A 23090-nucleotide genomic window follows, 5' to 3' on the forward strand; every position below is an offset into this window, starting at 1 on the left:
GGTAGCAGCTGTTGCCATGCTCCCGCTACACGTCCTGCGATGCCATGTTACATCCTGCTACGCTCTGCGGTGCCCAGCTACGTCCTGCTGTGCCTTGTAACGCTGCACAGTGCCCTGCTATGCTACAAAGAACTACTACAAACTACTATTTTTTTTGTGACTGTTATTGCCACTCTTCATTCTAATCCCAACCGGTCGTCAGACACCGCCTACCAAGAGCCTGGGTCTGTCCGAGGTTTCTGCCTAAAAGGAAGTTTTTCCTCGCCACTGTCGCACTGTTGCTTGCTCTGGAGGAAACTACTAGAACTGTTGGGTCCTTGTAAGTTCTGGAGTGTGGTCTAGACCTACTCTATCTGTATAGTGTCTTGAGATAACGCTTGTTATGAATTGATACTATAAATAAAATTGAATTGAATTTCCAGCAGTTGTTAAACTCCTCGCTACATTACATTAAAACATACAATATTGGCATCAGGATAATTTCAAACAGTCATAGCATCAGCAGTGGGAATATCTCAGTCTACGATCAGCCGTATCATAAATACTTAACACTTTACAGCGCGCCTACATTTCCCCACCCACCACTAATGCCGAAATAACACGCATCAGCAGGATTTCTTTGACATTGCCCATTCACTTGCACTTTTAAATGTCTTCAACTCACAATATGATCGGCAAAAAAAGGTGTTGATTACCCGAAGAACTGGAGTTTCGGTAAATACGACGTAAGCTGATGCATCACAGCGTGAACTTTCTGCGGGTTGGCCATGGCGCTGACAATGCTACATTCGCCAATGTACGCACATCTGACCCAGAGAGTCTCTTTGGTGACTCAGACAACGCAGTAATGTCTGATGAATACCTTCCTCAATGTCTCAGCTGCTCAGAGAGTCTACAGCAGTACTGAGATGGTTTACACAGGTGAAGAGGACAGCAAGGGCACCCTCATTAACCATTACCCATTCTGTCACTTACTCCCAACCCCCCCTTCGCTCCTATCATTTATTTATCCATGTCAGCCCTCATTTGGAGGCAGTGGTCTGGGGGCTAGGGAGCATGCCTCCGTGACCTTGGGTTGGTCTGGCTAATGAACAACGGAGTGAGACCCCCCTCATGTTTATTTCCAGCTTTCACCCAGAGCAGGGACCCAGGGCAATGAAGGGACAGGGCTGCTGAATCCTAATCAGCACTTTGTTGTTTTAATATACTTTGCCTTGCTCCCATTTTCTGACTGTCCCTCTGCATATGCATAGATGGACAGAGGGAAGAAAGGAAGATTTGTAGCTTACAGGGAGACAGTGGGACTCAGGCTGACGTCCCCTGAAGGGAAAAGCAGGCAGAAAGGCTATGAATCAAGCCTTAGCTCGCCCAGCCTTGAGTTGTGCTGTGGTAAAGCCTCGCTTTATCACAGTGCCTTTTTCATTTACAGCACCCCAGTCCTGAAATGAAATGTCTTCCTCCTGCTTTTCAATTTGCACTCACTAGTTAGTCAGCTCAAATGCTGATGACTAAAATTTGCCTTTCATTTTGTTCAAGTATTTTTTTTAATCTCATCTACCTCATATTGGAATTTCAACAACTTATTACAACTTATACTTAACTTTATTTGAAAATGTCAACATTTAATTAAATTATAATCTATACTTTAAAATCCCCACAAGTGAAATTACAATGTTGCAACAGCCTTTAATTCCAGTTTTTAGTCTACCAAACAGGACACACGTTACTGCAAATAACGTTACCTGGCATCTGAAACTTGAGCTGTCAGGCTTTCAATTTCCACCTCTGAAAAGGTCCGCTTCTTAGCCGGATTACTTCTCGCCATGTAAATTGTATGGGCAAGGCCTCAAAACAAAGAATATATTGGGGTGTGATATTTAACACTTGTGTTGTCTTCCTGTCAACCATAAACTTTTTGTCCTTCTGGGTCCAAATTTCCAAGGGTTTTGGCATTTTTTCCATCCTTTTGACACTTTTTAAAACAGTTTTGTCAAACTTTTTTTCATACATGGTCAATAAACCTAATTTATGTGACATACCTTTAAAAAAAAAAAGGATTCTGTTTTTAAACCACTTAAACTTTCTTTTTTCAAATGCTATGAAACTGAATAAAACAGCCCAAATTCAATGAAAGCAATCATTAAATTTACCATTTACTCAGAGTGTACCTGGAGCACAAATAATCAAGAATATAATAAAACTAGAGGGAGACTTGGCATACAGCCCGATCCAGTTGGGGAGAGTTCTAGCCCAACCAGGCTCCTCTCTTTACCCTGTCTCTCCTAGTTATGCTTTGATAAAGCTTATAGTTAGGGCATAGAATTGAATTGTTAGGGTGTGAGGAGTCGCAGCGTCCGCCTAATTTGGCCCACCTGCTTCTCGTCATAGTTGTCAGATCTATCTATCATATAATCAAGAATATAATAAAACTAGAGGGAGACTTGGCATACAGCCTGATCCGGTTGGGGAGAGTTCTAGCCCGACCAGGCTCCTCTCTTTACCCTATCTCTCTTAGTTATGCTGTAATAGTTTTAGACAGCTGGGGACTTCCTTTGATACACTGAGCTCCTCTCTCCTCTCTCCTCTATCTTTCCATTTATGTGCATCCATGTCCCAGAAATGCTTGTTACTAACCTAGCTCTGGGGAGTCACTCCCCGGAGTCCTTATGCTCTTTTTTCCCCAGCATGTTCCCTTGGATCAGAGAGGCTCCAAAATCATGGTAGCAGCTGTTGCCATGGTCCCGCTACACGTTCTGCGATGCCATGTTCATCTTGCTACTCTCTGCTGTGCCTTGCCACGTGCTGTGCCTTGTAATGCCCAGAGTGCCCTGCTATGCCATGAACTACTACAAAGAACTGCTACAAACTACTATTTTTTTTCTATTTTTGTTATTGCCACTCTTCATTCTAACCCAGTCGTCAGACACTGCTTACCAAGAGCCTGGGTCTGTCCGAGGTTTCTGCCTAAAAGGAAGTTTTTCCTCGCCACTGTCACACTGTTGCTTGCTCTGGAGGAAACTACTTGAACTGTTGGGTCCTTGTAAATTCTGGAGTGTGGTCTAGACCTACTCTATCTGTAAAGTGTCTCGAGATAAGTCTTGTTATGAATTGATACTATAAATAAAATTGAATTGAAATTGAAATGGAGAGGTGTCAGAGTGAGGGGGCCGCAGCTGTTGATAGACAGCCCCAAGCAGTTGGGGGATTGGTGCCTTGCTGAAGTGCAGCAATGCCCAGGAGTGAACTGGCATCTCTCCAGCTACTAGTCCACCACAGTACTTTGGTCCGTATCGGTACTCGAACCAGCGATTTCCAACCCAACTCCCTACCGACTGAGCTACTGCCCCCCCTTTATAGTGTCAACTCATAACAGAAGTTATCCTAGGACACTTTACACATAGAGTAGGTCTAGACCACATTATCATTTATAGAGTCTTAACAATGCACCCAAGAGCAAGGAATTGGTGCGACAATGGCGAGGAAAGACTTCCTAGGCAGAAATCTCGGACAGAACCAGGGTCTTGGTGGGCAGCAATCTGCCGCTGCTGGCCTTCATTTACGAAATAAACATATGACAGAAAATAAGTGTAAAACCGGCGTGCTGTCGTTTCCAACTATCAATATATATGTGAGCGGAGGTTCTGATCAAATGTCACGTCAGGGTTAAACTTATGTATTGTTATGGCCACTGCAAACAAACACAATTTAAATGTGACTGTCAACACATCGAAGAATGACAAACCCAATGATTAGTTAAAGTATGAAAGTTTATTCACCAACTATGGGGAAGAAACCTGAGCCAACCCATCAAAGGCCGTCGGACCCAGAACTTCCACCATAAACTAAAGAGTAGCAACTAACAGAAACAAAGTCTCAAAAACTAGACTACCTGGGGCCTGTTGCACGAAAGTAGAATAAAGATATCCAGCATAAGTGAAAAAGCGCAGCTTGACTTAGTGTGATCCGCTCATCCCGGCTTAATAGGTTACACGTTTGCCGAGTCAGGATGAACAGGTGGAGCTATGACCAGCCAGGTGTAGATAGCTGGGATAAGTGCACGTTCAGGACTTTCTTAAATAGACCACGGTATTGATCACAAATTTACTGATGCAGAAATGGAGAAGACGCATGCGACATATATTTCACCCAATGAGCAGCATCTTCTAATGAAAAGTAACGAGGAGGTGAAGAATATGCAAAAAGGGAAATACGGCTGTTATCAAATGGAGAGAAAAAGCCGAACAGACTATAGCCAACTGACTGAATGCGTAAGGATGTAAAAATATCTACTTAGCCTACTAGTCACAACACATTATTTTATTTTTTTACAAAGTTGTACGCTACACTGTGTTTTAATTGCTTTAAATGTGCTAGTTTCATATTTCTGTTTTTATGTGACAAATGTGCTGGTTTTACTGTAAAGTGTCTTTGAGTTGCCTACCATGTAAAGCACTGTATAAATAAAATGTATTATTATTTAGCCTACTTTGCCTTAAAAAAGTGAGCAGAGGAAATTAACGTTCCTCGGGAAATGTACCCTAAGGTCTCTAGGCTTAATTTCAAAACCTTATTAAAAACGTGAGAACATGTTTTACAACCATATGCACAAATCTCTATAAGCTTTGTCTAATTCTAAATATCTTTGTACAATTAATGTTCATACAGAACAATCAGAATGGGACAAAAACTAGAAAAAAGTGACTTCAATACACGCTGTGAGCAAATGTGTAAAACAATATTCATGTTTTTTTTTATTCTGCTGACAAGTAACAGCATTAAAATAAAAAGATTAAGAAGCATTGTGGTGTTCCCGGTGTGATGAATGTAAACTACACTAGATACATCCACCGGGCAGCGGCCACCAGGCATCGGCTGCACGCAAGGCAGCCTCGACACACTACCGTCCCATCGGGAAAAGTCCTGACTCTCCCGATTGCCACTCCGCATCAGGGTGCCAGTGGAACCATATCTAACCATCTAAACAACTGCTACAGTAGGGTTTAAATTAAACTTGTGACAATAACAATAGTGACATGTAATCCATGTTAATAAAAATAAAGCAGAACACATGCAGAAGACAACAAAATAACTGTTAAACAGGTTTATTTCGGATCAGAGCGGCAGCTGATTAACACGAGACTCCAGGATTAATCTTAGCCTGGCTGTTCTAGCCTGCTCTGGACCAGGCTAGCCGTAAACAATAAATCTCCATGGTTACTTGGCTGGGTTGAATTCAACCTGGTTTTGTGCAACCGAGTCAAAGCTAAATTCATCCAGGATAATTTGAATATCCCGGCTTAATCCCTTATCCTGGTTTCGTGCAACAGGCCCCAGACCTCCATCCTCAAAACAATAAAACACAAAAGAAGACAACAGAAGACAACAGGGATGAGAACTGCTTCAGTCTCAGAGACCCAATCCCTATCTCCCAGCCTTCCTTATATGCAGGGGCGGGGCCACACTGACAGTCAGTAATCAGGAACACCTGAGATGAAGAGAGAGAGAAAAAGAGAGCAGGGCGGGGAGCACATAACAGTACACAAGTTTTGAAATTAGTGTGCACTTGCGGTGCACACTAAGTGCAATCAGTTGAGAAGGAGAAGTCATCACTTGATCACTTATCGGTAATGGCAAATCTGGCTCTTTTAGAAGACCTCTATGCGCCGGTCGGGGCGGCTGCAATGTCTCTTTAACATTGTTTTAGCCTGTGGGGTTCTGCATATTGCACTGGAAAACATGGTGCCAATTAATGTAATGTAATGTAGCTTGGTGTTCTCTGTCAACTCTTAACGGTGTACCAAAGCCAAGAAGGGAGAGACTGTCATTGTTCACTCTACGGTTTAGCCAAGTCTCACTGAAGCATATCAAACAACTGTCTCTGTATACATACAGGTGTTGCATAGAGGCACGGAGTTCATTTAATTTGTTCCTTAGCTATCTCACATTAGTTTAAATCCTCATGCACAGTGTGTTTAATTCCTCCAGGCTTTTTCTTTGTCCTGACAGATCACTGTTCAGTTAGACGTAGGCGTTCCAAAGGAAAGTCTGTTGTAGGTGTCCACTGCAGCTGTGTTGTTAGACCCAGCTGAAGTAATTGATCTCTGCTGTAGGTCATCCTGAATGGCTCAGTGTTAAGGAATAGAATAAAATGCCTTTATTGTCATTATACACATGTGCAATACCTGTGTAACGAGACTGAAGCAACCCCTTTCCAGTATCAACAAGATACGTAAGTGGAATATAACATGGAATAAAATATAAGTAGCGCAAAAGGAAGAGGGGGGCGGGGGCAAGGTACACAGCTCCTGAGACAACTATATACATATGTTTTAGTGATTGGAGAGGATTGTTTATTTGGCTGGTCTTTAAAAGGTTGTGGCCACCAGGGGGAACATCCATTAGAATGCAGACGAGATGTTCCTTTTAGGCGTTTTATTGGAACAAAGGGTGTGTTTGTGTGTGTGTGGTTCTGAAACAGAGATACAGGCATACATCAGTAAAATTGTAGATTATATAAAGTTCAAATAATAAGTACAAGCCTAGCAGGTATAATAAACAAACATAATCAAGATGTCAAGTCATAATGTCATAATAAAGGCTTATTACGAAATAAATACAAAACTTAGAAATGCATTAGTACACTATATCCCTTCAAAGTTTAATTTGCTGCACATTAACTGCAACAATACACAACATGTTAAATTCAGATTAACACGTAATTATGAGCTTCAGAATTCCTCCTAAACAAACGTTACACATTGTGCAAGAACATAAATAGTTCAATAGAGAACGTAAGGCTTGCAAAGCAACACCTCCGTTAATATGCAGCGTTCTAAACAAACACACGAGCTGTACGAGGCTCCGCTAAAATACAAGAACAGCAACGTGCAGCAACATTATTGCAGTGCATTAAACACAGTGCAACATTATTATGAGGTAGGAAACAAATAACAAACATCAGTATTACTTACTGGTAGTTGCACGCACATAATCTAGGAATTTAAGAATAATTACAGAAACACTGTATTATTTTATCTGTCTATATATATCTGCACAGTATTTGTTATGAATTTACAATAACCCTACAGAGATTAAACAGCACGTAGTGCATTTTCAATTACACTTAACTTAATTACTTACTTAATAGGGCGGCTGTGGCTCAGTGGTAGCGCGGTTGCCTGCCAATCTGAAGGTTGGTGGTTCAATCCCTGGCCCTGCAGTTCCATGTCAAAGTGTCCTTGGGCAAGACACTGAACCCTGAGTTGCCCCTGATGCGGCGCATCGGAGTGTGAATGTGTGTGAGTGTTTATCTGATGAGCAGGTGACACCTTGTACGGCAGCCTCGGCCACAGTGTATGAAAGTGTGTAAATGGTGAATGTATCCTGTATGATGTAAAAGTGCTTTGAGTAGTCATTACTAGTCACTAGATAAGCGCTATATAAAAATACAGCACAATTACAAATTCTGTTGAGTTTTGAAAAGTTAAAATGTCTGAAGGAGTAAATTCCACACATAAAACATTGCTGTGGGTAAAGGCAAACTTAACTGTCACAAGACTGTGTCACTTATGTCACTATATAATAGAAGAAGTAGTTGGATCTGTAGTGCCACATTGTTAATTCCAGTAGTAGGTGCAGGTCCTACGTCATTCCTGCGACGAAGTTAACCCCCTCAATATCTCCCGGGTCATTCCCGCCAAAGTGTAGGGACTGGAAAAAGAAAGGGAGAAGGCTCTTCAACCGCAGACCGCCCCAGTCCAACCAATAGATGTAGACATCATCAACGCCAAGGTTGTTCCCCATGGTCTTTGCCTAGTTGTCTCCAATGATCCAGATTGTAACTGGATGGAAAACACATTGTAATAGTGAGAGAAGTATCATATTTAAGCTGTAGAGAAAAAGGATAAATGAACAGCCCTCTTAATTACACACAGTTATTTGAAAATGCATTATTACCTCGGTTTAGTTGTACAAAAAGGTCTGATAAAAGTTTAATGTTGTACAATAGATAGAAAAAGAACCGTAACTATTAATATTGCTTACTTCTGGGGCATTGGGTGGGTGCACATGCCATCGTGGCTCTCAGCACTCCTATTTCTGAAAGAAAGAGAAAGAATCATTAATTTCTATTTGAGCCCCTTAAATATGTAAATATTCTTAAATATCTATGTACACTAGCATGTAACTGTACTTCATTAATTATCTAGGAGAATACACAGGAATGACCAACAGCCTATTGTTATTTAGTGTAACTGTAACTTAGTTAAATGAGTTTATTTCTGCTAACATTAGCTCTTACCAGCATGTCAGGGCTAAAGGCACCAACTACAGACTGACAGGGCAAACAGTAGCACGACATTATCGGTGCATTGTGGTTATTACAGTTAACCAAACATTATAAGAAACTTGGTTATACATGTGCTAATAGTTAGCGTTAGATAATGATAAGCATCGACAATCCCCGTTTTGCATTTTGCTGACAATACGTTTAAAATTAGGAAAACGTAAACTACAATTTGCAGAAAATTTGGCAAACCTGGCAAGCTAATGTTACAGACATTTTACATGTTAACTTCAGATACATTTACTTCACAATGTGACTCCTCTTAAATGTAATATATCTATGGGACAAAGATATACTTAAAGCCTAACAAAGCTAAATCTTACCTGGAATTATGTAGGCTAGCTTTTCAGCAGCAGTTGCATCCAGACTGTATATCCCGTCCAATGGTCTATGGCTCCTCCCTCCCTCCGCTTTCTCGTCTAAAATCGTCACACCCGCAACCAGGATGGCTGCGCCGATAACTGCAAACTCAATGACTCATATCGGAATGCCACGAACCAATGGGTGATGCCACACATGAGATGTCCATCTATATATATATATGCAGTCTATGGGCTAAACAGACTTATCAATAGCAACTAACAGCTAATAACGGACCTGAAGGCTAGCTGTTGCCTTGCGCTGTCTCCTGTGAATTCAGTTGTAGCAGGAAAAGGTAGCTAACAGTGTGCAGATCATGTGTGTGAAGTGAAGAGCGGCGTTGATCACAAGGGAAGAAGCTTGGAGTAACGTAACTAGGAGAATATAGCAGATATACAACACAGGGAAGAGACTTTTGAGTTTGATGGTCATCCGTATTTATTTGAACCCGAGATTACAGATGACAAACTTGCCTCACAAGAGTTGGAAAGAACCAGGCAGCTGATCCAAGCGCGAGCCAACACTGGCAGTAACGTTATTACTGTGCAAGCCACATCCATATTTAGCCAGTTGCCATGTAGTTACATAGTTACTGATATGGCCATAACCACTACAGTGCTCAATTACCTATTTTTGAGGAGGATATAAACTACAATTTGTCGCCGCAAAAGCATGGAGGACACCCACCACACCCCCCAAGGCTTGGGGGATTGTTGTCGGCTGCGGGAGGCAAGGAAGGCGGGGACAAAGGCTGCCTGCACGGCTAAGGAATCGACAACACACAGATCGACACTGCCAAGCCTCCTACTCACCAACACCAGATAGATCACACACAAAACGGATGAGCAACAAATACACACACAACTGCTGCGTTATGATTTTCACAAAAGCCTGGCTGAACACACTTATAAGTAGGCTCTAGCAGCTAACCAGGCAAGCAAGCTACCCACTGGCAAGAACAAGACAGGGTAGGTGAATTAAAACAATGCCTGACTTGAAAACTCATCTTGATGTTACGTAAGGGCCCTGTTCATGTTGTACAGACATATTGATTGCATTGTGTGTCTTTTAAGAGGCACAAAGGCACTCTAAAACTTGCCCTGTTAACTGCCGTTTTAGTTCAGTGGAAGCTTGTACACGTATCTGCAGCTACTCAGTGTTGCCTGCACCGATTCAGGTTGGGGGGGGGTTTATTTGAAAGTTCTCGCATATTTATAGCGATCAACGTTAATATAAAAGTTGGCCAGAATTCTCCTTTAATTTATAAACACAACTTCTCCCTGCATAGATAGTACATCTGGAACAACAGAGACGTATTATAAAAGCACAAATCATTGTTTTCAGAAAACTGGTTTGACAATGACTCAATTCTAGTGTCAATTTGGTATCATACTATGAATTTCTAGAAAAATATTGAATTCCGATCCCACCAAAGGAATATGCTTTAGTGTTTCATGCAATTCCCTACTGCTCAGGAACTCAGTAGCACCAGAAATAACGTTATTGCCATTAGACCATGTTGCTACTGGAGTTGGCCAAATCTATTTCTCATCAAAAAAGAGCAATAACGTATTTAAAAAGATATTGTCTCTGTTCCAAATATGGTCTCTTACTGGAAAGATTTCACTCCAAACTTGAACTGGAAGAAAACCTGTTGCTTTCCTTTGGAATATCTGATTACAATTAAGGTTAAAAAGATACACAAAGGACATTAATGTGGACTCCTCCTTTTATAAACTGGCTCCTGAAGATTTATGTCACCTATTTTGGTCCTGTTTTCTCTCCTGTATTTTTTGGCAGGATGTCAGTACCTTTATTTCCCAACAACCTAACTACAAATTTTCTCTAGGAAAATGCAATGTTTGGGTTCTTTTCTTACACTTCCATCAGTACAAAACTGTCTCATTAATTTGATACTGCTACTCGCTAAATGTCAAATTCATAAGTCTAACTTTGCCAACCACAAACCATCTTTTTAATATTTACATTACATTTCATCAATTCAATATTCTAAAAACAAAAAAAGATATTAAAACCATCAATCTATGTACCCACTATAAGATCTGTGCAATCCCCCTGGCACAATGTATATATGTGTTTCATTTCTTTATGTTCTGACTGCCTGTCTTTAAATGTTGTTTAATTAAAGACAATAAAAAAGAGTATCTACAGTATGTTCCCTGAGGCATCTGGGAAAAATTGACTGAGCCAGCTGTGCCAAAACCCATTCTCTGCACTCTCTGCATTCTTCTCCATCTCTGCAAAGTCATCTGTGGTGATGCGCGATGGACGAAAGGTGATGGCAAGCATGTCCCTGAAGGCAAGAGAGGCCGAATGGACATGGATGGGGACTGATTACAACAGTACAGCTGCAACTTTTATTAATAATTACAAAGTCAAGAAATAATGCCTGAGAATTGTTAGTAGCATGATATTTTGTCACAGTACAATTGTCAATTAAGATGTTTAGTAATAAAGTAAAACTCTGAACTGCATGTAATTCTATAAGTTTTATTAATTGGTATCTGGGGTTGATATCAGGAAATGATGATGGAGTCTGAAGATTTCAGATCATTCGAGCTACATTCAAACAATGAACGAACTTCCATGACACATGAATGTCTATACAAGAATGACCACTGAACATCAGAAAAGCTGTGTTTTTAGATTCTCCTTGTCCTCACACGTGTCAATTGGGCTATTTCTGTAGGACAGTTACCTTCAAAACTACTCCTTATTTGTAAGACACTTCTAATAGTTTTACACATTCCGATCTATTCCTGCAAACTAGTGTCACCTTCAAACTGACCTTGCCGTGGAAGCTCTTCATAATATATTTAGATACATTCGAACAGTTGCATGCGTAAATACCAACCTGTCATTAATATGTAATGAGATCCAGCTGTGAACATCATTAGTCAGCATTGCTCTCTGCTTATATCCCCAGGTAAAATGTATTCATCTGATGTGTGTGTGTGTGTGTGTGTGAGTGTGTGTGTGTGATGCCTGTCAGTCAATGTGTCACTTCATGTTTGTGTAGAACAACATTCTTCTTGTTGGTTTTCAGCGTCGTTTCAGTCTACACACATTGCACTCCGGCATCCTCGTTGTGGTTGCAGTTGCTAATACCAATGCCGCTGTGTAGGCAGCTAAAGATGTCTGACTCTGTTCCTACACATTTCAGCTCATCCAGCCAGATTCTACCAGAGCCTATAGAAGGACAGCAGTGTTAGAATATGATGTGTGCCATAATATATCATAATTCCGTACTGTTTACAAGTGCATAAACAAAAGTTGCTCTTTGTTTTCCTGTGGTGTCAGCGGTAGTGGAAGCAGTACTCAGATAAAAGTCTCTTTTCTGATAGTTTTACAGCGATTATGTTCTTAAGGACAAATAAAAACATACACCTCGGTGGAAAGAGCATTTTTATACTTTTAAAATATAACCCTTACTGGGCTTTCACATTTCTACATGTCTAAATTATGCAAACAAGATACAACATGTTAATTAACCACATCCAGACTCCTGCCTCGTCCATGTTAAAGCTATACTCACATGCACATATTTACATGGTAGTATGTTCATGAGGAAAAATTACAGGGACAATTAAGTCTTTGAATGTACAGGCTTGTGAGTATTGTTGAAATACAGATATGAAAAAATGTAAAATTTAAAGTACATACATGAGATTGATACCTATCTTCTTATCTCAATCTTTGAAAGAGAAATTGCACATTTCCCAAAATCCTATAGCACTCTTTCAGTACATTTAAACTATAGTACGATTTTTAATAACAAGTTTTGCAGAACTACGTAGCTTAAACTTAAATAGTGAGGCCTTGGTTTGAAGTTTGATTTGATCGTTTGAGTCAATAAACTGGTCAATCAAAACTAAACTAACTGCATATTTGCTTGAAGAAGAAGAAAATGAAGGCAGATGCAATACACAGACTGTCTATAGCTAAGATCCATCACACATTACAAACCAAATGTCTGCTTCAACCTTGATCCACCTGAATAAAGGATTATTATCAATATTTCAGGTGCGCTCATTCATATAAGTAGTTTAGATAGTCCAGGTAAACTGGATTATTTACAACCTTTCTCATCTTGTTGGGCCCTGTTAGAGATCACCCCGTGTTCCCAGATATCAGCTATTAGTATGATGACTACAATGTTGTCATGTCATAACTGGTAGAAACGATGGCCAAACATGCCATCAAATGCTCAGTAAGGTTGCTTTCTTAACTTATTGGGAGTTTTGATTCAACACCATGAAAAGAGTTAATTCAGAAGCACAACAAAAGAGAGGAAGTAGTGTGAGGTTAAGCATCACAGTGTGCTGATGTAGAAAAGAAGAGCTGGGGAAAAATAAAATAAAGAATTAAGGGTTTTGTTACGCATTAGAGCATATTAGACGGAGAACATGAGGTGACTTCTTACCTGGGGTGGCAGTGAAGGTGGTAATTACAGTTTGGAAGCCCAGCATCTTACAGATCACCTTGCCATCCACAGTGTCAAAGCTGTCATCACACACCGTGCCCCAGACCCCGTTGTACTTCACTTCCACTCGTCCTCGGGATCTCCCCGGTACAAGACGCACAGTCACTGTGATGATACAAAGTTGCAGCTATTTAAAGTTCCTTGTGGCTAAAACTTTGGAATAGTTTGGATAGCCTGGTGTACAAGCAAATGCATTAGGGTTGATAGGGTTAAAATATATAAAATACAATATTTTGTACTAGTCATTTATGTTTTTAGTTCATGTATTGCTGTTTTGACAATTAACTGTGTTTGAAAGTGGCACTGTAGTATTGTTCAGGTCAGTCTCATGCAGACTTACCCTCTTGTGTGTTTCCTGTGTCTCCTTTTTCTCCTTTCGGGCCTTGTGGTCCAAGACGACCTAGGGAAGAAAAATGGTCAAATACATCTTCCAACCAATTGGACAGTTTACATGAACTGATGTGGACATAATTCATTAGTTAAATATGTCATTCTGATTCTATCACTTGTATTGGTCATTTTAACCAGAACTGGCTATTAAACAAACTAAACTAGCAATTTATCCAGTGCAAGGGCAGACTCATTAAAAAGTCTTCATTTAGTGTAGCTTAGCAACAGGTAAGGGAGCTAGACTCTCTTACAGATGTGAACGTGTATTCTGATCAATGCTACAGATGCTGAATTAATTACCCTTCATCCTTACAATTTTAGCTTTGGTCAAAGGTGCAATTTGTAATATACAGGTGAAACTCAAAAAATTAGCATATGGTGCAAAAGTTCAGTATTGTAGGCTCAAAGTATCACACTGTAATCAGCTAATTTATCCAAAACACTTGCAAAGGGTTCCTGAGCTTTTATTTGGTCTCTTAGTCTGGTTCAGTGGAATTCACAGTCATGGGGAAGACTGCTGCCCTGACAGTTGTGCAGAAAACCATCATTGACACCCTCCACAAGGAGGGAAAGCCTCAAAAGGTAATTGCAAAGGAAGTTGGATGTCATCAAAGTTGGTATCAAGGCACATTAACAGAAAGTTAAATGGAAGGGGAAAGTGTGGAAGAAAAAAGTGCACAAACAGCAGGGATGACTGTAGCCTGGAGAGGATTGTCAGGAAAAGGCCATTCAGATATGTGCAGGGGCTTCACAAGGAGTGGACTGAGGCTGGAGTTACTGCATCAAGAGCCACCACACACAGACGGGTCCTGGACATGGGCTGCAAATGTCGTATTTCTCTTGTCAAGTCTTACCTGGGCTTAAGAAAAAAAGAACTGGTCGGTTTCTCAGAGGTCCAAAGTCCTCTTTTCTGATGAGTGCAAATTTTGCATCTCATTTGGAAACCAAGGTCCCAGAGTCTGGAGGAATGGAGAAGCACACAATCCAAGATGCTTGAAGTCCAGTGTGAAGTTTCCACAGTCTGTGTTGGTTTGGGGAGCCATATCATCTGCTGGTGTTGGTCCACTGTGCTTTATTAAGTCCAGAGTTAGCGCAGCTGTCTACCAGGACATTTTAGAGTACTTTATGCTTCGTTCAGCAGACAAGCTTTATGGAGATGCTGACTTCATTTTTCAGCAGGACTTGGCACCTGCCCACACGGCCAAAAGTACCAAAACCTGGTTCAATGACGATGGGATTACTGTGCTTGATTGGCCTGCAAACTCTCCTGACCTGAACCCCATAGAGAATCTATGGGGCATTGCCAAGAGAAAGATGAAAGACATGAGACCGAACAATGCAGAAGAGCTGAAGGCCGCTATTGTAGCATCCTGGTCTTCCATAACACCTGAGCAGTGCCACAGGCTGATAGCATCCTGGTCTTCCATAACACCTCAGCAATGCCACAGGCTGATACCATCCATGCCACGCCGCATTGAGGCGGTAATTCATGCAAAAGGGGCCCAAACAAAGTACTGAGTACATATGCATGATTATACTTTTCAGAGGGCTGACATTTCTTTCTTTAAAATCCTTTTTAATGTAATATGCTAATTTTCTGAGATTTTGAATTCGGGGTTTTAATAAGCTGTATGCCATAATCATCAAAATTATATCAAATAAAGGCTTGAAATATCTAATTTTGCATGTAATGAGTCTATATAATATATTAGTTTCACCTTTTAAGTTGAATTACTGAAGTGAATGAACTTTTGCACCAAATGCTAATTTTTTGAGTTTCACCAGTATTTACTGTATTTAATACAAAAAAATGCCCCCAATGTGTCAGCAAATATCTACTAACCATACGTTCACACCGCCACCGACTTGAGCGTCTAAAGTTACCGAAAGTCATTCATTTTCAATGGAAGCCGGCTTCTCTCGGCTGCAATGAGCGGCAAATCTGTCGGCGGCGCGGTTTTGGCGTTTTGAGCATGTTGAGCGTCAATCTGAAAGTTGAAACTTTTCAACTTTATGGTAATGAGCTATGACGCGGTTCAGCGGCAAGCAGCGGCTAACCCAACCGCCAATCGGAATAGAGACGTCCTTTGCGCTCGCTGATCCCGGAGAAACATACGATGTAAACTTTGGTTCCTACAAAGACATTCATTCTGAGGACAAGCTCATAATCGCTGTTGCTAGGTTACCTATCGTTTATGATATAACGTTGTTTGTACATAGGAACCAGTTAACGTTACCTGCCGGTCACATCGTCTCTAATGGTCCGCTCACAGTGAATCCTGCATGAGTCACTAGGTTAATCCGGCAGCTGCTCGCTCTGCCTGTACGCGCTACGGCTCAGCGGCTAACGAGCGAGCTAACTGCTAACAGACCCCGCTGCGACCAATTGACAATACAACTTCTGCCATTATATATATATAATTTATAAAAAGTTTCTAGTGTCAGTGTATTGGCCGTGGCTGCGTGTGCTTCTCCCGGTCGGACAGAGATCGCCTCCACGTCAGAGCGACCAATGCGTCAAAAAGCTTCCCTATACTTTTTGTATAACGTTCTTTAGCTTCCTCCGCTGTGCCTGCCGGCTTTCAGTCTCACGATCCAGCCTCATCCTTCACCTCTGGAAAACCATCTGTGTACTCACCCTGCCTGTCTGCCTCGAGTCACAGAACTACCTGGATTCTCCCCTGTCTGCTCACCTCAGAACTCGGATTGGCTTGGAGTTCCCCCGCCCTGACACAACCTACATTGTTGCTCTGAGTACACTTTTTTTGTTAAAACCTTTAAAGACTGCTTTACGTTGTCTGTCTGAAATCTCTGCAGAACTGCCCTAACCAAAAATGTCCAATGATTTAATGCAATGAAGCTGAGACACAACAGATTATCTTAATGGACTGCTACAGATCAAAAGAAGTCTGGAACAAGTTAAAGCTGTATGGTGTAAATTTTGAGCTTTCATATAAATCCGCAATGTATTGTATTACTGATGATATTCTACCAGAGAAAGACAAGGAACTGATACAAATTATCACATGTATTGTATGCTTCAAATTATGGAAGACTAGATGCTGTATGGTCATTCAACAGAATGTTATTAACAGCGATGACATGTGCAAACATGAACTGAACTAAGGAGAAGAAGTCCTGCCAAAAAACAGCTCCTTCCTTGGAACACTTTATTGACCCTGTAATCTAATGCACTTTATGAAGACTCTTTGCACTTTATGACACACATTTTACAGTACGCACTTTATCATGTGCATTTTATTATAAGGTCTTTTTCTAGTTGCAGCCCATTGCTTGTAGATGCAGGCCATTTACCAGCCTATTTTTGCACTAGTACATTTGCTTGTAAATTGTTATAATTGTATTGGCCATTTTCGTGAAAAAAAGTTAGAATGGAGTCATGTACATTTTTAGTTATATGTTTTCTTTTTTTGAAATGCTTTGCACACATCGCATTTGGAATAAACATGATTTTAAATCAAGGTTCATGTAACTTTAGGACGCACTCACCTTCAGTTCCATTAAAGCCAGGAGGTCCCATTACACCTGATGACAAGACAACAAAAAGAGATTATATGGACAATCGTCTTGGGCGGTGTTTAACTCTGTACGCAGCGACAGTGGCTCGGAATAGTCTCAGAAAGGAACTTGTTTTGGTAAAACATTTGCACCAAAACCGACAGATTTGGATCACCCTTGTTTGGCCTATGGGGAGAGAGTTATTTAACATTCTGTAACTATATAGGCTACTGATTTGATTAAAGCAAGACAATGCTGGCATTAGTGAAGGCAAAAAAGGTTACAGAATATTTTGTTCTGTATGACAGTGACAGTTACAATATTTGAAAAACTAATTATTTTTTTACATTTATATCTGCATTTACAGTGGGCAGAACAAGTATTTGTATAAACTGCTGATTTTGCAGGTTTTCCTACTCACAAAGCATGTAGAGGTCTGTAATTTTTATCATAGGTACACTAAACACTACACGGAATCTAAAACAAAAATCCAGAAAAGCATATTGTATGATTTTTAAATAATTAATTTGCCTTTTATTGCATGACAGTCATAGTATTTGATCACCTGTTAGTTTTTCTTTAAGAAGCCCTCTTGTTCTCCACTTGTTACTTGTTTAAAAGACACCTATCCACATACTCAAAGAGACTCCAACCTCTCCACAATGGCCAAGACCAGAGAGCTGTGTAAGGACATCAGGGGTAAAATTGTAGACCTGCACAAGGCTGGGATGGGCTACAGGCCAATAAAGCAGCTTGGTGAGAAGGCAACAACTGTTGGTGCAATTATTAGAAAATGGAAGAAGTTCAAGATGATGGTCAATTTTTCTCAGTCTGGTGCTCCATGTAAGATCTCACCTCGTGGGGCATCAATGATTATGAGGAAGGTGATGGATCAGCCCAGAATTATATGGCAGGACCTGGTCAATGACCTGAAGTGAGCTGGGACCACAGTCTCAAAGAAAACCACTACTACTGGACAAAAATACTCCACTTGCCGTGTTTGGAGGAAGAAGAAGGATGAGTACAACCCCAAGAACACCATCCCAACCATGAAGCATGGAGGTGGAAACATCTTTTTTTGGGGATGCTTTTCTGCAAAGGGGACAGGACAACTGCACCATATTGAGGGGAGGATGGATGGGGCCATGTATTGCGAGATCTTGGTCAACAACCTCCTTCCTCAGTAAGAGCACTGAAGATGGGTCGTGGCTGGGTCTTCCAGCATGACAACGACCCGAAACACACAGCCAGGGCCACTAAGGAGTGGCTCCGTAAGAAGCATCTCAAGGTCCTGGAGTGGCCTAGCCAGTCTCCAGGCCTGAACCCAATAGAAAATCTCTAGAGGGAGCTGAAAGTCCATATTGCCCAGCATCAGCCCCAAAACCTGAGGGCTGTATGGAAGAGTTGGCCAAAATCCAAACACACAATGGTTTCTGTACCAAATAATAAGTTCTGGAACTTCCGGTTATGGCGGCACGGTGAGCAGACGCGTTTTCCTTGTGCTCAATTGTTTTTTAAGAAATTCTGCATTTTATTCCAGAGTGATGATATATAAAGAGACACAAATGCAAACGCAAGCGTAAACTACTTACCCTACTACTACCCTACTAGGTATCCGAGAACCGTCATCATCAAGTGTTTAAACTACAGGGACAGAGAAAATATTTTGAGAACTGCGCGGATACGGAAAGAGGTGACGTACCAAAACAATAAAATAAGATTTCTTCCTGACCTGCCAGCGGAGGTGTATAAGCAACAGAGAAAGTACGACGGCGTGAGGAAGCGGCCGCGGGAACACGGACTGGACAAACATCGGATCATATACCCTGCACGGCTCCTGCTGACCGTCGATGACCGCACTGTCGTCTTCAACACACCAGCGGACATGAACAAGTACATCGAGGAGCTGGAGCCAGTGACTGAGGATGGCTAGACTGAGTACGTCCTGATGAGAACTCATATTAAACTCACAATTCTTTAGGTGTGGCTGCTGGAAACTAAGAGGTGTGTAGGGCTTAATTTTGTTGGAAACTAGGCATTGTACTACTTACAGACTTGATTCTCTTAAGGTACAATTGTAAAGTTTTAATAAGCCCTGCTTAAAGCTCTGTTTTATTTTTTATTGTTTTCCATTTGAAATGCAATTAGTTACTTTCCAAATGAGTGATGAAAGCTATGTGCATGTAATATGGCGCACAGTCTGTCTCACATGGATAGTTAAAATAGTTTATCTGGATACTTTTGTATATAGATATGCAATTGGGCTGAGCTTTGGTTTACAAGAGAAAAGTTCCTCAGTATAGCATGGACCTATTCCCGATCGTGGAGGGAAGTTATTTAGGGGTTTGGGGGAGCCTGTATGTTCTAGTGTGTCAGGCGTGGGTTTTGGGTGAGTCGCTCTCTTCTTTTTTGCTTTGGTTATATTCAAAATGGTACCCTTTTATAGTTTTTTATTGCTGTGCTTGCATTAAGGTGATTTGCCCCTCTCAAAGTTAACCACTATTTTATAACAAATGACAGATATTTTGGTTGAATGTGTCTCTTGGAATTGTAGAGGCCTACGTAAACTTACTAAAATAAAACAAGTAGTAGGTGGAATTAAACAGCTAAGAGCCAAAATTGTGTTCCTACAGGAAACACACATGCTAGACCACGAGACAATCAAAATTAAACGGAGATGGCCAGGTCAGGTACTGTCTTTAGCTTACTCTTCTAATTCCAGAGGAGTCATCATTTAGATACATAAATCCATTCCTTTGAGCATAGATAAAATAACTAAAGACTTCAACGGACGATTTTTGATTGTACAGGGAAAGATTCTGTCAACTCAGATTAATCTGGTTAATGTGTATGGATCTAACGATGATAACGCATTTATAATGACTTATTCTTGAGAATTTCCACAATGCCTGGAAGACACATTGTGGCAGGTGACTTCAATTGTGTCTTGCAGCCCACTAAGGACCGGTCATCTGGTACCGACAACACTCATATAAGGTCTAGGAAAACTTTGCAATATTTTATGAAGGAACTTAATCTGGTGGATATATGGAGGGCTCAGAACCCACTAAAGGGAATACTCATGCTGGTCGAGCACTTCTAAAGGATACTCAAGAATAGACTACTTTCTGGTATCCGCTGAACTAATTTCCTGTATCAGAAATTGTCAGTACAGTAGTATTTTAATATCAGATCACGCTCTTGTATCTTTGACATATTGAACCAAACCTTGTTCATAATCGTACTAAATTCAATTCAATTCAATTCAATTTTATTTATAGTATCAATTCATAACAAGAATTATCTCAAGACACTTTACAGATAGACCACACTCCGGAATTTACAAGGACCCAACAGTTCTAGTTTCCTCCAGAGCAAGCAACAGTGCGACAGTGGCGAGGAAAAACTTCCTTTTAGGCAGAAACCTCGGTCAGACCCAGGCTCTTGGTAGGCGGTGTCTGACGGGCCGGTTGGGGTTAGAATGAAGAGTGGCAATAACAAAAATAGAAAAAATTAGTAGTTTGTAGCAGTTCTTTGTGGTAGTTCATGGCATAGCAGGACGCTGTGCAGCATTACAAGGCACAGCAGGACGTAGCAGGACGTAGCAGGACGTAGCAGGACGTAGCAGGACGTAGCAGGGCACCACAGTGTAGCAGTTGAACATGGCATCACAAAACGTGTAGCGGAACCATGGCAATAGCTGCTACCCTGATTTCGGAGCCTCTCTGATCCAAGGGAACATGCTGGGGAAAAAAGAACATAAGGACTCCGGGGAATGACTCCCCAGAAATAGGTTAGTAACAAGCATTTCTGGGACATGGATGCACATAAATGAAAGATGGAAAGATAGAGGAGAGAGGAGCTCAGTGTATCAAAATAAGTCCCAGCTGTCTAAAACTATTACAACAAAACCAAGAGAGACGAGGTAAAGAGAGCTCCAGCCCGGCCGGGCCAGAACTCTCCCCAACCGGATCGGGCTGTATGCCAAGTCTCCCTTTGGTTCTATTATATTCTTGATTATATGTTAGATAAATCTGAAAACTATGTGACTAGCTACTACTCCCTAACAATATTCGATTCTATGCCCTAACTAGTGTATCAAAATAAGTCCCCAGCTGTCTAAAACTATTACAACAAAACCAAGAGAGACGAGGTAAAGAGAGCTCCAGCCCGGCCGGGCCAGAACTCTCCCCAACCGGATCGGGCTGTATGCCAAGTCTCCCTTTAGTTATATTATATGATAGATAAATCTGAAAACAATGTGACTAACTACTACTCCCTAACAATATTCGATTCTATGCCCTAACTATAAGCTTTATCAAAAAGGAAAGTCTTAAGCCTACTCTTAAATGTGGAGACGGTGTCTGCCTCCCGGACCCAAACTGGAACCTGGTTCCACAGGAGAGGAGCTTGATAGCTGAACGCTCTGGCTCCTGTTCTATTTTTAGAGACTCTAGGAACCACCAGTAACCCTGCATTCTGGGAGCGTAGTTCTCTCCTAGGGTTGTAAGGTACTATAAGCTCTTTAAGATAAGATGGAGCCTGACCATGAAGAGCTTTGTAGGTGAGAAGAAGGATTTTAAATTCTATTCTAAATTTTACAGGAAGCCAATGCAGAGAAGCTAAAACAGGAGAAACGTGATCTCTTTTCCTGGTTCCTGTCAGAACACGTGCCGCAGCATTCTGGATCAGCTGTAGAGTCTTTATGGATTTTTTTGAGCAGCCTGATAACAGAGAATTGCAGTAATCCAACCTAGAAGTAACAAATGCATGGACTAGTTTTTCTGCATCATTTTTAGACAGGATATTCCTGATTTTTGCAATATTACGTAGGTGAAAAAAGGCGATCCTTGAAATTTGCTTTAAATGGGAATTAAAGGACATGTCCTGATCAAAGATGACTCCAAGATTCTTCACTGTGGTGCTGGAGGCCAGGGTGATGCCATCCAGAGTAACTATATCTTTGGATAGTGCGTCACGAAGGTGCTTGGGTCCGAGAGCAATAACTTCAGTTTTATCGGAGTTTAACATTAGAAAATTACAGGTCATCCAGGTTTTAATATCTTGAAGGCACGTTTGAAGTTTAGCTAACTGATTAGTTTCATCCGGCTTGATTGAAAGATATAATTGAGTATCATCTGCATAACAATGAAAGTTTATGGAGTGTTTCCTAATAATACTGCCTAAAGGAAGCATATATAAAGTGAACAGGATTGGACCGAGCACAGATCCTTGTGGGACTCCATGACTAACGTTGGCGTGCACAGAGGATTCATCGTTAACATTAACAAACTGAGATCGATCTGATGAATAAGACTTAAACCAGCTTAGAGCAGTCCCTTTAATGCCAATTAAATGTTCCAATCTCTGTAATAAGATATAATGGTCAATGGTATCAAATGCAGCGCTAAGATCTAATAACACAAGTACAGAGATAAGTCCTTTGTCTGAAGCAATTAGGAGGTCATTAGTAATTTTCACAAGTGCTGTCTCTGTGCTATGATGAACTCTAAATCCTGACTGAAAATCCTCAAATAAGCTGTTGCTATGCAGAAAGTCACACAGCTGTTTGGCGACTGCTTTCTCAAGAATCTTAGAGAGAAATGGAAGGTTGGATATAGGTCTATAGTTGGCTAAAACATCTGGATCAAGGTTTGGCTTTTTCAGAAGAGGTTTAATTACAGCTACTTTAAAGTGCTGTGGTACATAGCCTGTTAATAAAGACAAATTGATTATATTTAGTAGTGAAGTGTTGACTAATGGTAAAACTTCTTTAAGCAGCCTAGTCGGGATGGGATCTAAGAGGCAGGTTGATGGCTTAGATGAAGAAATAATTGAATTAAATTGATAAAGATCAAGTGAAGCAAAGCAGTCAAAACATGTATCTGGTTTTACAGCTGTTTCTAAGGTTCCTGAGTTTAGAGATAAGTCAGTGCCAGTTAAAGGCAGGTCTTGGTGAATTTTGCTTCTAAT

At 40.9% G+C, this 23090-nt stretch overlaps 1 protein-coding gene and 1 long non-coding RNA gene across 3 annotated transcripts in view; both read right to left on the bottom strand.

Moving 5' to 3' along the window:
- Nucleotides 1-743: 743 nt before the first annotated feature.
- Nucleotides 744-8703, bottom strand: LOC116676791 (uncharacterized). The gene is made up of 3 exons (XR_004328831.1): nucleotides 8653-8703; nucleotides 6536-6539; nucleotides 744-754 (listed from the first exon to the last, which is right to left on the bottom strand). It is a non-coding gene; the product is annotated as an uncharacterized LOC116676791 (long non-coding RNA).
- A 2881-nt stretch (nucleotides 8704-11584) lies between these two features.
- Nucleotides 11585-23090, bottom strand: part of marco (macrophage receptor with collagenous structure) — a 42592-nt gene continuing 31086 nt past the window's right edge. For both annotated transcript variants that reach the window (XM_032507669.1, XM_032507670.1), the window contains 4 exons: nucleotides 17109-17144; nucleotides 13549-13608; nucleotides 13149-13313; nucleotides 11585-11914 (listed from right to left, as the gene is read on the bottom strand). In XM_032507669.1, the coding sequence (XP_032363560.1) occupies nucleotides 11784-11914; nucleotides 13149-13313; nucleotides 13549-13608; nucleotides 17109-17144 (392 nt within the window). In that variant the 3' untranslated portion in view covers nucleotides 11585-11783. The remainder of the gene's footprint in view (nucleotides 11915-13148; nucleotides 13314-13548; nucleotides 13609-17108; nucleotides 17145-23090) is intronic.

This window comes from Etheostoma spectabile, unplaced genomic scaffold (assembly GCF_008692095.1).
Source record: "Etheostoma spectabile isolate EspeVRDwgs_2016 unplaced genomic scaffold, UIUC_Espe_1.0 scaffold00003724, whole genome shotgun sequence".
Lineage (NCBI taxonomy): Eukaryota > Metazoa > Chordata > Actinopteri > Perciformes > Percidae > Etheostoma > Etheostoma spectabile.